Consider the following 14,461-nt stretch of genomic DNA (forward strand, 5'->3'; position numbering starts at 1 on the left):
AAACATCTCACATGCCAATTATCAAAGGCTGCATTGGACAAAAGATCCAAAGTGAGCCATTCACTAAATGCTTAATCTCAAATAGTCCCAATACAGAAACAGTGTTAAAGAAAAAGAATATTTTATATAAAAAGGCACTATACTTAGTGACCAGATGTCTCAACTCATTTCACTAATGTAAGCTAATTAGTTTTAATCCAGATCCATAGTAACAGTGCCAAGTCTCACCTTCCTTTTAAAAAAAAAAAAATATAGCCTGATATTAACAGCAATAGAACAAGTGAGAAAGAATGCTTTTGAGGTTACTGCTTTTAATGAGTAATTATTTAGCCTTTGCATGTCTAAGGCATGAAATGACTGTCCAAAAAGACAATGCCCATCTGCTACCGATTGAACAGTTGTAACGTTCCTTTTCACAAAGGCCACAATACTAGGGAAGGTAGGCTACCTACTGTGCGAAAATCTTCTTCAAACTTATAAGCCCCACCTCCAGTGGCACAAAGCACCGTATGTAGTGTTGAGAAGTTTTTGTTTCTTCCCATTTGTATAAAAGTAGGCAAGTCATGAGTTGGAAATCGAATAAAGTGCAAGTTTCCCCTTCGGCCAAAAATTGTCAAGTCTTTCAATTCAAGGTGGACATCTCGAATGCCAGTGGATCCATAGGCTATGTTAGAAGTCAAATATTTGCGGATGCTCTTTAAACTTTCAACTTCTTCCTGCTCCTCTTCTGCAGTGATATCAATAGGTTCGAAATATGCAAGTTTCACCAGCGTACCCCCAATGTCCATTCCAAACCACGGAAAAGCTGTGGACATAGAAAAAGTATTCCATAAACATTGCTGAAAAGCAAACATGATATATCACAAACTGAGAATATGTAGACCAAATGCTCTGTGAACTAGAAAATAATTAATACCATTTCTTTACTTCAATGCAAAAGAAAGGAACAATTTAAAGTTTTGTACCAGATAAAAAATGAGAAGTTATTAGCTGCTCCTTTGAAATTATCTTTGTAAAACGTACACTACTGAACCTGGATAAAACTCCCACTCCCTTCCTTCACCCAACTTCATATGGTCTAAGATAAATCAAATCCACTAACTACTCCCCACACAGCTTTTTAAAAAGGAAGTTTACCTATAATTTTTCCAAGAACAGAATACCAAACAAATTCTTCACTTTTTAACATTAATAAAGGATTTTAAATACATAGACTGCCATGGCCTAGCAACAAAGCAGACTAATTATTAGAGATGTTAGACAGTATGTAATTAAATATTCATGTAACTGCATCAAAATATTATTGGCTAAATGACTATTTGATATTCTCTGGGCCCGAGGCAGCAGTGCACAGTTTCTATCAGAGGCAGCAGTGCAGGATGGCAGGCAGGAGCCAGTCTGCAAGAGGAGCCAGTTTAAAAAAAGCACTCCTCATTCAAACCGGATCCACTGGCTATCTTGTGTTGCTTCCTCTGATAATAGAGGCAGCAGTGCGGGATAGCAGCACCCCTTCCCCCTCCCCCCCCGTCCATGACCCCCATGGGTGGGGGGGGAGGCGTGGCTAAGGATGTTAAAGACTAGTTGACTATCCAATAAGCAAATGCTTACTGGATAGTCAGTTGACTCCCGCTCCCCTTGCTGTCTATCAGACAGAGGCAGCAAAGGGGAGAGGGAAGAGGGCTACTTCAAAGGGCAGTGCCTCACAGCGGAACTGGGGATCAGCTGTGTGGCACTGCCCCTTTGAAAGGCCTAGGCATTTCTGCAGAATCCAGGGTTAGCTAGGGAGTCCCTAGCTGACTCCGGGCTCCATGAGCGCGCTTCTACTTTGAAATGCACAAGAGCCCCTGCTGAGGACTCTTGTACATTTCAAAGCTGGCATGCGCATGCAGCTGGGAGTCAGCGAGACTTGCCACTGGTCCCAGGCTGCATATGGTGTTCTGCATTCCTCCTTTTGAAATGTACAAGAGCCCCAGTAGGGGCTCTTGTACATTTCAAAGGAGGAATGTGGAAGTGCCTATCGACTAGTCGATGGAAATTCCATCAATTACTCGACTAGTAAATTAACCTCAATTTAACATCCTTAGCAGGGGATGTTAAGCAGTAAATTCCCCTGTCCCCTCCCCACACCTGCGCTGCTTCCTCCGACAGAGGCAGCAGAGTAGTGGTGGGTGGAGGGAAGAGGCAGCAGTGTCAGGAATGCATGTAGTTGACAAGATTAACCGGTAGGCACAGGCTTATTGGTTAATCGTGTAGTCATCTACATGTTGACATCTCTGCTAAACAGACACCCTTCCATTGATTTCTGACGAAACTACAGATGGCTAGTGCCAAGCATGCAAGATACGGAATTTTACTGAATTTGAGTTCCAGCTAGTGTTTCCATACCTTTCTCTTCACTGTTACTGAAATACATGTTGGGCCTCCCAAGTCTGGCACCCAATGAGGAGTTTGCTGCACCAGGGGAAATCAATTCTGGCTTCCTGCTGCTGGCTGCCAGGCTCTCTCAGGGGGGCTAGCAGCCTCGGTCCACTGGTCTCCCCTCCTGGCTGCCAATGCTCTCCAGTCCAACAACATCCATGGTCCTACCTAACCAGAGATGTTGCTGGACCAAAGAGGTCCTACCTGTACTGGTATTGTGTCTCAATTACATTTCCTTCTCTCCAGATATTTGGAGTGACAGTGGACAAAAACAGAAGCCTATGCTATACAATAGGTCAAGCTCACAATTGGCATATGCAAGCATCAAGTGAAAAAAAAAAATCAGTATTCAGAACTGTGTCTTCTGGAGAGGACTGAGTAATTTCATCAAGTATATTCTCATTTATTGTGTCAGAGATGATGTTCTCTCTAAATCACCAATAAAGAGATTTCTAATCTAGCCCAAGGTATGTCTGAAGATGACTATTCCACCAACTCCTAAAATAGCTTGTTCCACTGTATTACTACTTTTTGAAATTTTTAACAGTTAACTTAACATTTCCTACTCTCCCTACCTCTGACATGTATATGTATAAATTCTCCAGATCTACCATCCTCTCTTCAGCAGCTGTTACTGGAGCTGCTGCTTATATATTATTTTATGATGATAAACTGCCATCACAGTCCTTTCTGAAAAATGTTCATGATGCTTCAAAGCAAAACCTTCTTCAATTTCACAATACATAACTCTTCTACAAATCTTTATATGCTCATTGCAACATATTTCTCAGCACATCTCAGATCTCACTCGATACCATACAATAATTTTCTGTTTTTAGAAACATCTAAGTTCCCAACTGGACTTTCTGAATACCAAACTCGGAATATCACATGATGATTTACCTCTCCAAGTAGAAGCTGACTGGGACAATTGGTAACTTATTTTTCCAAAGCTTCTCTGGACAGTCTTTTGATCTTAAACTCAATTCAGATCCAGTTTATAAGGAAAATGGTGCATGATTCCATGAAAAAAAAATCCAACTTGTCCAAAATTTAATTCCAAATTGTATCAGATTAGTAGTGGTGGTGATAGGGAAGAGAACTGACTAGATACTATAAAATACTATTAAATATCTTGAAGCAAGCTTTGACATGTGCATAAGATCATTAATAGCATGTTTTAATGGCCATCCATGTAAAACATGGAAGGGAAAAGGAACTTAACTGTAGCTGTAGATCTGCAAAAATGGAACACTAGAACAGAAAACTACCGGATATTAGGGTACATACAAGACAGGAACACACCAACCAAAACACAGGTAGGTATTACTTATACTTGGAATTAGAAAGTTCCTATAAACCAGTGAGGAGTAACCTAGGCTAGTGAGTGTGCCACATTAGTCACCCTCCATCTCAGTGGGCCACAAGATTGTTGTAACCAAGATGGTATCTCCAGATAGGAGAGTTTTCCTAGAATTTGAAGGTGACCAAATGACCCATAGCAGCACTCTGATCGGATGCAGAGGAAGCGCACGGGCTCTAACAATGTTGTGTGCAATCAGCATGTGCCTCACTCCATGTGACCTTGCTTTAAGTGCATGTCACTTTTGTAACACTGGTAGTAAAAAAAAAAAGTATGTGGATGAAAGCCAGCAGAATCTGGCAGCTCTGTTTTTGAGCAATGGTAAACTAAATGTCTCACGAGCTACACGTAGACCCCAATGGGCTGCAGGTTGCCTACCACTGCTATAAACTGCTGGACATGAGGAGAAGTGATATCTTGCCTCCCCAAACCTCCCACAGAGAAGATGAATAAGTAATTTTACTCTGGGAAGCTGAATTTTTGTTGGGCCTTTGTCAGAGAAGTAGCACCATATTTTTAAGTATAGGTAATATTTCACTATACCGCAATTGTTAGTGTTAATATAGCAATGATTTCTGTAGTATTAATCTCTCTGAAAATTTATCATCTTATATTATTCAATTTGTTTAAAATAGTTCATAAATTCAAACTTTGTTTCAATGTGCTAATCAGTAAGCATCTCCACTCAGCAATTCAGCTATCAAGTTTAGGGATGTTAGCGTATAGTCGTGTAAATGATTAACCAATAAGCCTGGCTTTATTGGTTAATCCTATCGACTACATACACACCCCTCCCCTTGCTGCCTCTGTACAGAAGCAGGGGGGTTGAAGTAGGTGGGTGCCCATAGGGAGCCAGCTTTTCAGCTAGTTTCCCACAAGCACCCAATCCGCACTGCCAGCACTCTGCACTGCTGCCTCTGACAGAGTTAAGATTTATTAAGCAATTTCACATTTAATGAAAACTTTCAAGTTAACTGTGTCATGAGAAAGAAAGACAAAGTTATATTTACCCAATCAACCAGAAAGGGTCCTTAGTTGTTTTAATCCATTCAGTAATAAATGTAATTGGGACTTTGTAAAAAATCCTGAGCATTACATAAAGTACAAAAGATCCTTTCTGGTCTAAGGTGGTATTATGTAATTAGGACATATTCTTTTGCTTGTTAGTTACCCCAATAATTGTGAAACTCCCTGCATCTTTATAGCAGATACTCCTGATTTCTGCTGTTAATGTTTTAAGATTTATGGAGAGAGACAGGAGACTCATTATTGAAATTAGACACTTCCCAAAGTTTTTGAAACTTTAATCGGATTACAACAAGTAGTTTATGCTTCATGGATACCCAATAAAAACAGGCACAAAACAAAAAACCCAACAACAAAATCTTTGAGAAACAGCGAAAGCCTGCTCAAGATGAAAAACTTCTAATTTTCAACTTGGAATGTATTTTTAAGCCAGTTCTATTTAATATAGCTCTCTTTGGAGGCTAACTACTCAGCACTGAAAGGAGGGTATTCATGGCACCAAATTACAGACCTTAGACTGATCAGTCTTTGCTTCTGCTATAGTAGTCTATTCAACCTCAGCAGATAAACTAGAACATAGTTTGGCTAGGTCTGGTCAACAGGTTTTAACTTTTTTTTTGTCTTCAAATTTCTTTTATTTGCACCCTTAGTATACAGAGATTTCTGGAGATGGTTTTGCTGCATTTAAGATGCAAAAATGCCAGTTCACATTCTAGAATCCTTCACTCAGTTGAAGTTGCCTAAACTGGGTTCAATATATGGATCTTTATTACATGAAGTGAAATATAGGTAAGCACATATAAGTTTCCTTTTCATTGATCTGCACACACAGTGAGATCCTACTGGCATGTTTATGGGTTAAGTGTTTGCTTAACCTCTTCTGGACACTACGTCCTACTTGCATCACCACCTCCTGAACAGTTGTGACACGAGCTGAAGATTTCACATCCAGTTTGTAGAATTCAAGGCCATACACAAGTAACTATTAACCAACATGTCTGTTTCCTTTTACAGTGTATGACCTCTCTAATTAAGATGCTGTTGTATCTCTGAATCATGGCATGTTCTGTGATACAGTTTATTTTCACCTTAGAGCCTTTGTGGATGTTCCACATGATACATCAAGGGAGTTAATTTTGAGGTCTTCTTGTCTTTGATCAGTTGATACGGCACATACTATGCTTTGGACTTGGTCAGTCATAGGATGTCCTTGTAGGTCCTTTTCACATTTAGCACGGGCCATAACTTTTCGCTTGGCTGAGCAGGCTGGGGACAGAATGATGGTAGTATGACCTCAAGAACAAGGAAAAAACTAAGCTGACTAAGAACAACACCTCAACACCAGTGTTCCCTCTCAGCTGAGCGCTTGGGTGGCCGCCAAGAGAGATTTGGTGCGGCCCAGCTGATTACCAGAGCACCCACAGCCAGAAACATGTGTTCTACTGGTGGTGTGCATCTACAGTTGCCTTGGTGCATAGAACAAAATTTATTCCACACATGGATGGAAAAAAGAGAGGGAACATTGCTCAACACCATGCTGGAAGCATGATGGCTGTATAACTGTGTGTGGCTGGGGAGAGCTCACACACTAAGTTCTGGTGGGGGAAGAAGACCCTTCTTTTAATTTCCTTTTCTGATTTTTCTAGTCTTCCCAGGAGACTTAAATAAGATACAGATTTCCGCCTTCATCCTCACAGAATATATCTTGTACTTGTCCTTCCAAGACATCTCCCCCACTTTCAAGGGCCTAATACACTGGAAGCAGTTTACAGAAAAGAGAAAACAAGCTGTTCTTAGTCCATGAGATTAGGGCTCAGACTACACAGAGCTGCCTAAAAACAATGCCTTGCCTTTTAATTCTTGTAATATTCTCGGATGTTGGATTTCATAAGAGCATCAGAAAGACAGGCAATGTTCAGGTAAGATCTCCCTCACAAAGAAAGGTCGGCAAGTACTTTGCAAATATCAGGAAACGATACCTATATAAAATCATACTTATACAGCAGGAACTTAACATTTTAAATGTGAAATGCAAAATTTCATGCACGTGCATGAAAATTTCAGTTTCATTTAACTAACAATGTAAGACCACTTTACAAAACACCTGTACTATATCCAGTGTGCCTGCCAAGATTTCCCATCTATGAGTGGAGTAAATTTGACTTGTGCACCAATATTGAGGTCAAGTGCATTTGTTTGTACGTGCACCACCCTGGCACCCACCAGTGGTGCTACTCTCGGAAAGACTCTCCCAGCGCAGAGACCGCAGCCCACTCACCACTCCTTATTAGGAACCTGAGCTAAGTTCCCTGTAGGCTGCACAGCCCTTTAATGAGCCCTGCACAGAGGGGTCAGAGCTCCAGTGCAGGCAGGGAGCTCAGCTGACCCTTAGGCGGAGGAGCATCTCACTGAGCAGCAGCTTCAAAAGAAGCTGCCTGCTTGAAATGGAGGAGCTCTGAGAGCAGACAGGGAGGGGAGATAAGGAGGAGGGAAGGAGAAAATAACTGGCTGGGGAGGAGAGTTGTAGGATAGGGGAGTTTGGGGAGAGGAAGGTGGAAGTAATTGGTTGGCGAGGAGTCAGAGGGGAGGCGAGTTTGGAAAATCCCATCCACGCGAGGAAAGAAAGAGGCAGATACCCAGCACTCTCCTCAAATATTCTGGGCTGGGAAGGGAAGGGGGATAAGGGTTTGACTGCATGGGGTAGGTGGGGGAAGAGGGAGTGGGTGGATGCTGGCCTTGGAGTGAGGTGGGGAGTTTGTTCTGCTTGTCCTGGGGTGAGGGGGGGCGGAGGGGTGACTGTGTGCTGCGTCTTGACTCCCACCTAGACTGCTGACTGCACAGGGGTAGGTGAGCAGTGGCATCTCTACAACACTGACTATTTCATCAGTCTTTCCAAGTATTCAGTCTTGTTCAAATTATTTCTCCTGTGATTTCGTGATTAAACAGAATTAATAATTGCTATCAAGAAATACTTTCTTCTTATATAAATAAATAAAAAATAAGCTCCTTTCATTCTTTACAAGCTTTTCAGTCAAATGAGTCAGTTGTGATTAAGAATGTCATGATAATCTAGTTATCTTAGTTAACATCAGATACAGAAAATTCAGCCAATAATTTACAGAAAGTGACTGCCCCACAAACACCTTCACATGCCCTCTCATACTGCCCCAGAGACATTAAGAAAGCTGTCAAAATCTGTAAAGCAACTACCATACCTTCTTTCAAATACCTCCAAATGTCACCTCTTCTGTGGTTAAGAAAAGTTGCTATATATAACAATCACTAGGCAAATGCCAAGTTATAATTACTGTTACTATTTAGGCTCATTATATCAATAAGTTACATTTTAGTTTGGATTAGCTATATCCCTCTTTCACTCCTTATTTCTGCCATCCTATAACTTGTTTATTATGTTCAGGGACGTAAGCATACTAGGGATGTAAGCAACTAGTTGACTATCCAATAAGCATAAGGTTATCATAGTGATAGAAATGTAGCCGTGTTAGTCTGGGGTAGTTGAAGCAAAATGCAGGACAATGTAGCACTTTTAAAGACTAACAAGATGGTTTATTAGATGATGAGCTTTCGTGGGCCAGACCCACTTCCTCAGATCAAATAGTGGAAGAAAGTAGTCACAACCATATATACCAAAGGATACAATTAAAATCTTCCTAAGCAGATCTAGCAGTAAAAGACAAGTATATGTACTCTCCCATTACATAACCATTAGCCGTTGATATGTCTCCTTGTTTATACAGATTCTTCCTTATCTCAAGGTTCCTGCCTAAGTCAGCATTTCATCCTTATCTCTAAAGCAAGGCGAAGAAAGTGTTCCTTATCACTCTTGTGTGATTTAGGGAAAGGGTTAGCCTGTCTTTTGCTCTATTGCTAACAAACCTGAGATGGCTGCACACATATCCCCGTTTTTCCTTTCCCTGCTTCCACACCACTCATGCTGCAATTCTGCTTTTGAAATGTACAAGAGCCCCAGCAGTCCCGTGATGGCACCGCACTCCCAGTGGTGCTTCTGCTTTTGAACTGTAGCAAGAGCCCAAAGGGGCACTTGTTACAACTCAAAGATGGAGGCTCCCTTACAGACTAATCAAAGTCAACTGAAATCCCATCGACTATTCAATTAATTAACCTAAATTTAACATCCCTAAGCCATACCTGACAGATTTATAGATTCTACCACAAGATAAATAAAAATAAAAATAAACATTGTAAATGACAGAAACCCATGATTAAAAATACAAAATTAATGTGTAATTAAAACTGAATACCTAACATTATTTTAAAAATAAAAAAAGTTATAGCGACTATTCCTCAAACAAAAATACAAACATAGAAAATACAAAGTTGAGGTTAAGTTTAAGGTAGGGAAATATGCAGTTTATGAAATCCAAACATAAGGTTGTTTGGCTGTAACTCTGCCCTATAGTGAAACCATCCATAATTACATAATTATTGCATATGTTTGTATAGGACAGATACATCTAATTCCCCTCATCCACTTCATGATTTCAGTACAATGCAGAGCTAAGGTTTTTCTTGGGCACTTTAACCATGCATTTTTATAAGTTAACATGTTCTGATTTCCTGTAAGCACAAACTTTTATACACGACTCAGAAACAAGCTGGGTACTCTTTTTTGGGGGTGTCCTTTCTTTCTTTTTTTAAATTAAGTTGTAGAGCCTCATTCACCAGAATACCGACTGTGTTACTTCACTCTACAGCAGTACAAAATAGTCAAGAGTATATTGGCCAGTCCTGACCTCTACATTCACCAGCATACACAGCTGTCCCTGTCTACTGCTCCACACATTCATTTCTGCTCTCCATGCTGTGCACAGGTGATACAACATGTAATTTGTAAAACATTTTTAGGACTAGTTATGTTTTTACATTATTCTTCATTGCTCAAAGTTTCTTCTTTAGCAGAAGCTGAAGGACATTATTTCTTCTGCAATGATTTTCATGAACAACTTCCCTCTTCCATGGTGACTGTCATCTCACAATGCTTTCAAAGTGATATTATGCTATCAGAAACTACCATCGTCTCTGCGTGCAACTGGGCCTTACTTTAATTGTTTCTAACATAAGTGAAGATACTGTTCTAAGTACAAGCATGAGAATGTTTTAATAAAAAAAAAAGCCAAGTGTGGGCAATTCTTAGAATTCATATAAAATAAGGTATAGGCAGATAATTCACTAATTTTATTGACTATACAATTAGTCGATAAGGGAAGGCCTTGCTCAGTCCTGACTCATACAGGGTCCAGGAACTACCCTTCCTGCGTCTCTACAATTTAAATGTAGTAAGAGCCAGATACACAGGCAACCTGGTTCCTACTACATTTGAACTGCAGAGGCACAGTGGGGTTAAGTCCCAGACCCAGCACGAGTCAGGACTAAGTAAGCCTGGCTCAGTCCAGGCTCGTGCCAGGTCTGGGAGCTACCCCTGCTTTAGCTCTGCATTTCAAATATAGTAGAAGCCAGGCTGCAGACTACCCCTGCTGTGGCTCTGCATTTCAAATGTAGTAGAAGCCAGGCAACTCTTACTACATTTAAAATACAGAGCTTCAGTGGGGATAGCTCTCAAGCCCAGCGTGAGCCAGGACTGAGCAGGGGGTCTATCAGCCCCTGTCTGCAGGGAGTCCCAGCAGGGAGCTGGGATCCTGCAGAGAGCTGGGATCCTGCAGACAGGGGCTGCTTCGCAGCAGCCTCCCCTGCTTCCTATCAGAGGCAGTAGTGCAGGATGGGGGAGCAGGTGACACTGTGGACACTATTGTGGGGAGCCTGCTTTTAAAAAAAGCTGACTCTCCTCAGGACCATCTCTTGCTTCCATGCCCCCCTTGCTTGGGGAAGAGGGAGTGATAGTTGACTCAAATACCCAGTAAGCCCTAGGCTTATCAGATAATGGACTACTCTCTTATATCCCTAATATAACATCATTGTGAAAGCTACAGACTACTAACTCGGGTGCCAATACTGTATTATAGCCTCATTTACACTAGGAAATTTACATTTTGAAATCATGCTTTGTTCAGTTCTATTGAACATTATTTCATCCGGTTTACACTTGCAAACACTTAATGCTTTTTAACTGCATTTTGCTTATAGTCACTACTGATATCTGTTAGCAACAGGCACATTTCCTTTTGTAAGCAAGGCTGATGTTTCTTCCCCTGCCCCAAACTATTTGCTAGTTAAAACATATAGCTATGAATTTACATAATTCCCTCCCCCCTTATTAACTGAAAACTGATACTTACTGTCTAGTTATAAATTTGGATAAATTTGATACTATTGGCCCAATTCTCAAGCCATAATTCATGTACCTACTCCTTACACCTAATAGCTGTTCCATTGATTTCAATGAGAGAACTCATATGAATTAAGGATGCAGAATGATTCCCATGCCCCCTTAAAAAAATAAATCAGAAACTATTGTTCCCTGTTCTGGTATCTGCAACTGAAGTGACACATTTTATACATAAAAATATATAGGATTTGTTAAAAAAGTGTATCAAAGAAAAAAAACAGCTTGGACTATCACTGTGGTTTTTTGCCTTATGGCCATGAGAGCTAATAAATTCACTAGTTATGTTACAAAATTAAGAATAACTTAGGGTAAAACTTAATATTTATTCATTAAATGCTTATGAGCATTGATGTTACAGACCTAAAATTGTTAATTCTTATGTTCAAGCAGTTTCAATTGTTAGTGACAAGTCCTACTAGTGAGAGCACTTAAAATTGTTTATTTGGAAACAGCATAGAAGAAAATATTCTTGAGAAGACATTTTCTAAAACCACTACTAATGTACTAGTGATAGAAATGTAGCCGTGTTAGTCTGGGGTAGCTGAAGCAAAATGCAGGACAATGTAGCACTTTAAAGACTAACAAGATGGTTTATTAGATGATGAGCTTTCATGGGCCAGATGTACTGTTTACTTGAGAACAATTCTGCAGTGTACTCAGCAACTGTAGTTTCCACTGATGTAACTCAGTGTTTTCAACACTCTACAATATGGAGTACTTAACATTTATGTGACGCATTAGAAGAGATTATAGTACAACTATTTTTCATAACTGAACAAAATATAGGTTTATAGTCCCTTCTACAGCCTAACTAATATTTCTTCCACAATGTGCACGCTCAATGGTGTTTTAACACATGGCTGTTCAAGTAATAGGGTGCTGACATTTACTATGTAATTTTTCAAACATTAAGCTTTTCTAGGAAAAAAATTCAGATGGCAACTGTAAATAAGTGAATGAACTTCACGAAAGGTCAGGCTCTGGGCAATCTTCTCGGTACTTCAGTTGTTCATTTGTAATATGGAAATAGTAGTACTCACCTATACCTCACAAATTCATATGCTATCTTGAGGAGTGCTATTCAAAAGCCTATACAGTTTTGTGGGGCAAATACTATTTTTTCCTTTATCCTGTATGTCTAGTATCTAACATAATAGCAACTGTGGCCTGGAGGTGCTACCACAATAAACAATAATACAAATAGTAGTAACAGAAAGAAATATCACTAACACTCCTTGTGAAAGAGCCTACTTAAAGTAACAAAAATCACCCTATAACACTAATTTATTTTGTAAAGTATGGTTACCCCTCTACATCTTTCCAACCCACTCATATTTAAGAAGCTTTAGAAGGCACAAGAATTATCCTAGTAACTGTCTAGCCAGTGACATGGGATTGATTACTTGACAACTTGGATGCACTGATGAAACCATTAGATTACACAGAAGAAGTCCCATACCCCTCATAGCATGCCTGCTCTTCCTTCCACCTGTCAAAAGCCCTTCCATGAGAAACATTTCATTATCTGAACTACTTATGTAGCTCCCCCCACCAGTCTCCCACATATCTAAAAGTATTATTAACCCTTGTTGCTAAAGAAACATTATTTCAGAGCTCAACTGATTTTCTAGAACAGCCAGTCAAGAGCTGGATAGATTCATATATCTTAGAAAACTTCTGCACTTATAAGCCATATCAATTTTAAGGGAACACGATTTTACATCAATTTTTCCATCCCACCCCACAAATGGAAAATAAATCTCTTTCTAATCTAAAAAAAGCAAAATATGTGTGTGTAATTACACTCAAGCTTACATGGTTTCTTGGCATCCTTGATCTTCATTTCTTCGCAGTTGTAGCAGCTCTTGGTAGCTTTCCTCTTGATATCGATGGGTGCGAGGAGCAGGAGCAGTACCTCGGGCTGGGTCTCTTTCGATCTCCTGACGGGGCGGGAAGTGTCAGCAGTTTGTCAGGGCTGGGTCTCTGATCTCCTGATCCGGAGCGTCGGGCTCGTGGGTAGCAGAGCAGCAGCAGTTCCGAGCCAGTGGGCGTCTGCCCGTCTGGTGGCGGCCTGGGGTAGCAACAGCACCCGACACGTTTGTCTAGTTTAGGAGAAGAGGCACGAGCGCAGGGGTAGGAAGTGATGTCTCCGGTCAGGGTGGGGGGAGGAAGAGGCAAGGACCTGGCCCCTGGTGGCCGGGCACGGCTCCGTTAGGAGGACCCGCCTCGTCTAGGGGACGGTGGCATCATTTCCCGGCCGGGAGGGGGGTGTCAGGGGCGAGGTGGACACGGCTGCCCGCTCGGCTGCTCGTTCGTTGCAGGGGCGGCGGCGCTAGGCTAAGGGGGGGGGGGGTAGAGGGGTTGCCCCTGCTCGCAGCACCCGCCGAGGGGCGGCTGGCGCGAGCGGCAGCCTGCGGCGGAGAGGAGGGGACGCCGCTCTCTCGGGGCTGCTCTGGCGCGGCGGGGCCCTGAGGCCCAGGCAAGGCCCAAGCGGCTGGGAGAAGAAGGGCGGCCCGGGGCGCCTCACGGGGCTCCGCACCAGCACAAGATGGCGGCCGGCGCCGGGGAGCCGCTGCCGCTCTAGGGCTCCGCACGACGGGGCGGGGGAGAGAGAGAGGCTAAGCGGCTCCTCAGCGCCGAGCCCGCCCGCCTGCCTCGATCGCCGCTGCCGCAGCGCTGCCCTCCGCCCCGTCGCGGGGTCCCACGCAAGGAATGACGGGAGCCGCAGCCTGTTGGGCGCCTAGGAGCGTTCTCGTCCTACAGCTCCCAGCATGGCCCGCGCGAGTGGTACGGGAGAGGCAGGGCGGCGAGCGACGGGGCATTGCCTACGGCTCCCACAATGCAGCGCGGTCCGGGCTTCCCCCTCCCCTGAGAATGAAAATGAGGCCGCTCACCTCACCCGCCCCCGGCCAATCACAGGCCGCTGCTTCCCTTCTCCTCCAGCTCCCCCTTCCCATTCACCGCTTCCCTCCGCTCATTGGCCTCTCTCCTCAGGCTGGTGTCAGGCATTTCCGGTGGGCCCCCCCCCCGCCCGCCCGCCCGCCCGTGAGTGGTCAGACATTTCCGGTGGCGCCCCACCCCGCCCGCCTGTGAGTGGTCAGGCATTTCCGGTGGCGCCCCCCCCCGCCCGCCTGTGAGTGGTCAGGCATTTCCGGTGGCGCCCCCCCCCGCCCGCCTGTGAGTGGTCAGGCATTTCCGGTGGCGCCCCCCCCCCGCCCGCCTGTGAGTGGTCAGGCATTTCCGGTGGCGCCCCTCGCCCGCACTTGAGGGTTGAGGCACTTCCGGCGTAGTGCGGCTGAGGGGAGCTAGCGAGGCACTGAGGCGAAGCG

At 43.1% G+C, this 14,461-nt stretch overlaps 1 protein-coding gene across 3 annotated transcripts in view; it reads right to left on the bottom strand.

Moving 5' to 3' along the window:
- The window catches only part of PANK3 (pantothenate kinase 3), a 34,489-nt gene extending 20,327 nt beyond the window's left edge, over positions 1 to 14,162 (bottom strand). The window contains exons 1-3 of one of the 3 annotated variants that reach the window (XM_075900169.2): positions 14,027 to 14,162; positions 12,948 to 13,203; positions 453 to 805 (exon numbers count right to left, since the gene is read on the bottom strand). In XM_075900169.2, coding sequence (XP_075756284.1) covers positions 453 to 805; positions 12,948 to 12,975 — 381 coding nt within the window. In that variant the 5' untranslated portion in view covers positions 12,976 to 13,203; positions 14,027 to 14,162. Of the gene's footprint in view, positions 1 to 452; positions 806 to 12,947; positions 13,946 to 14,026 lie in introns of those variants that run through there. The other 2 variants (XM_075900168.2, XM_006115753.4) reach the window with 2 other exon arrangements.
- Positions 14,163 to 14,461: the final 299 nt, after the last annotated feature.

This window comes from Pelodiscus sinensis, chromosome 16, assembly GCF_052426305.1.
Source record: "Pelodiscus sinensis isolate ZL-2025 chromosome 16, ASM5242630v1, whole genome shotgun sequence".
NCBI classification, from domain to species: Eukaryota; Metazoa; Chordata; order Testudines; family Trionychidae; genus Pelodiscus; species Pelodiscus sinensis.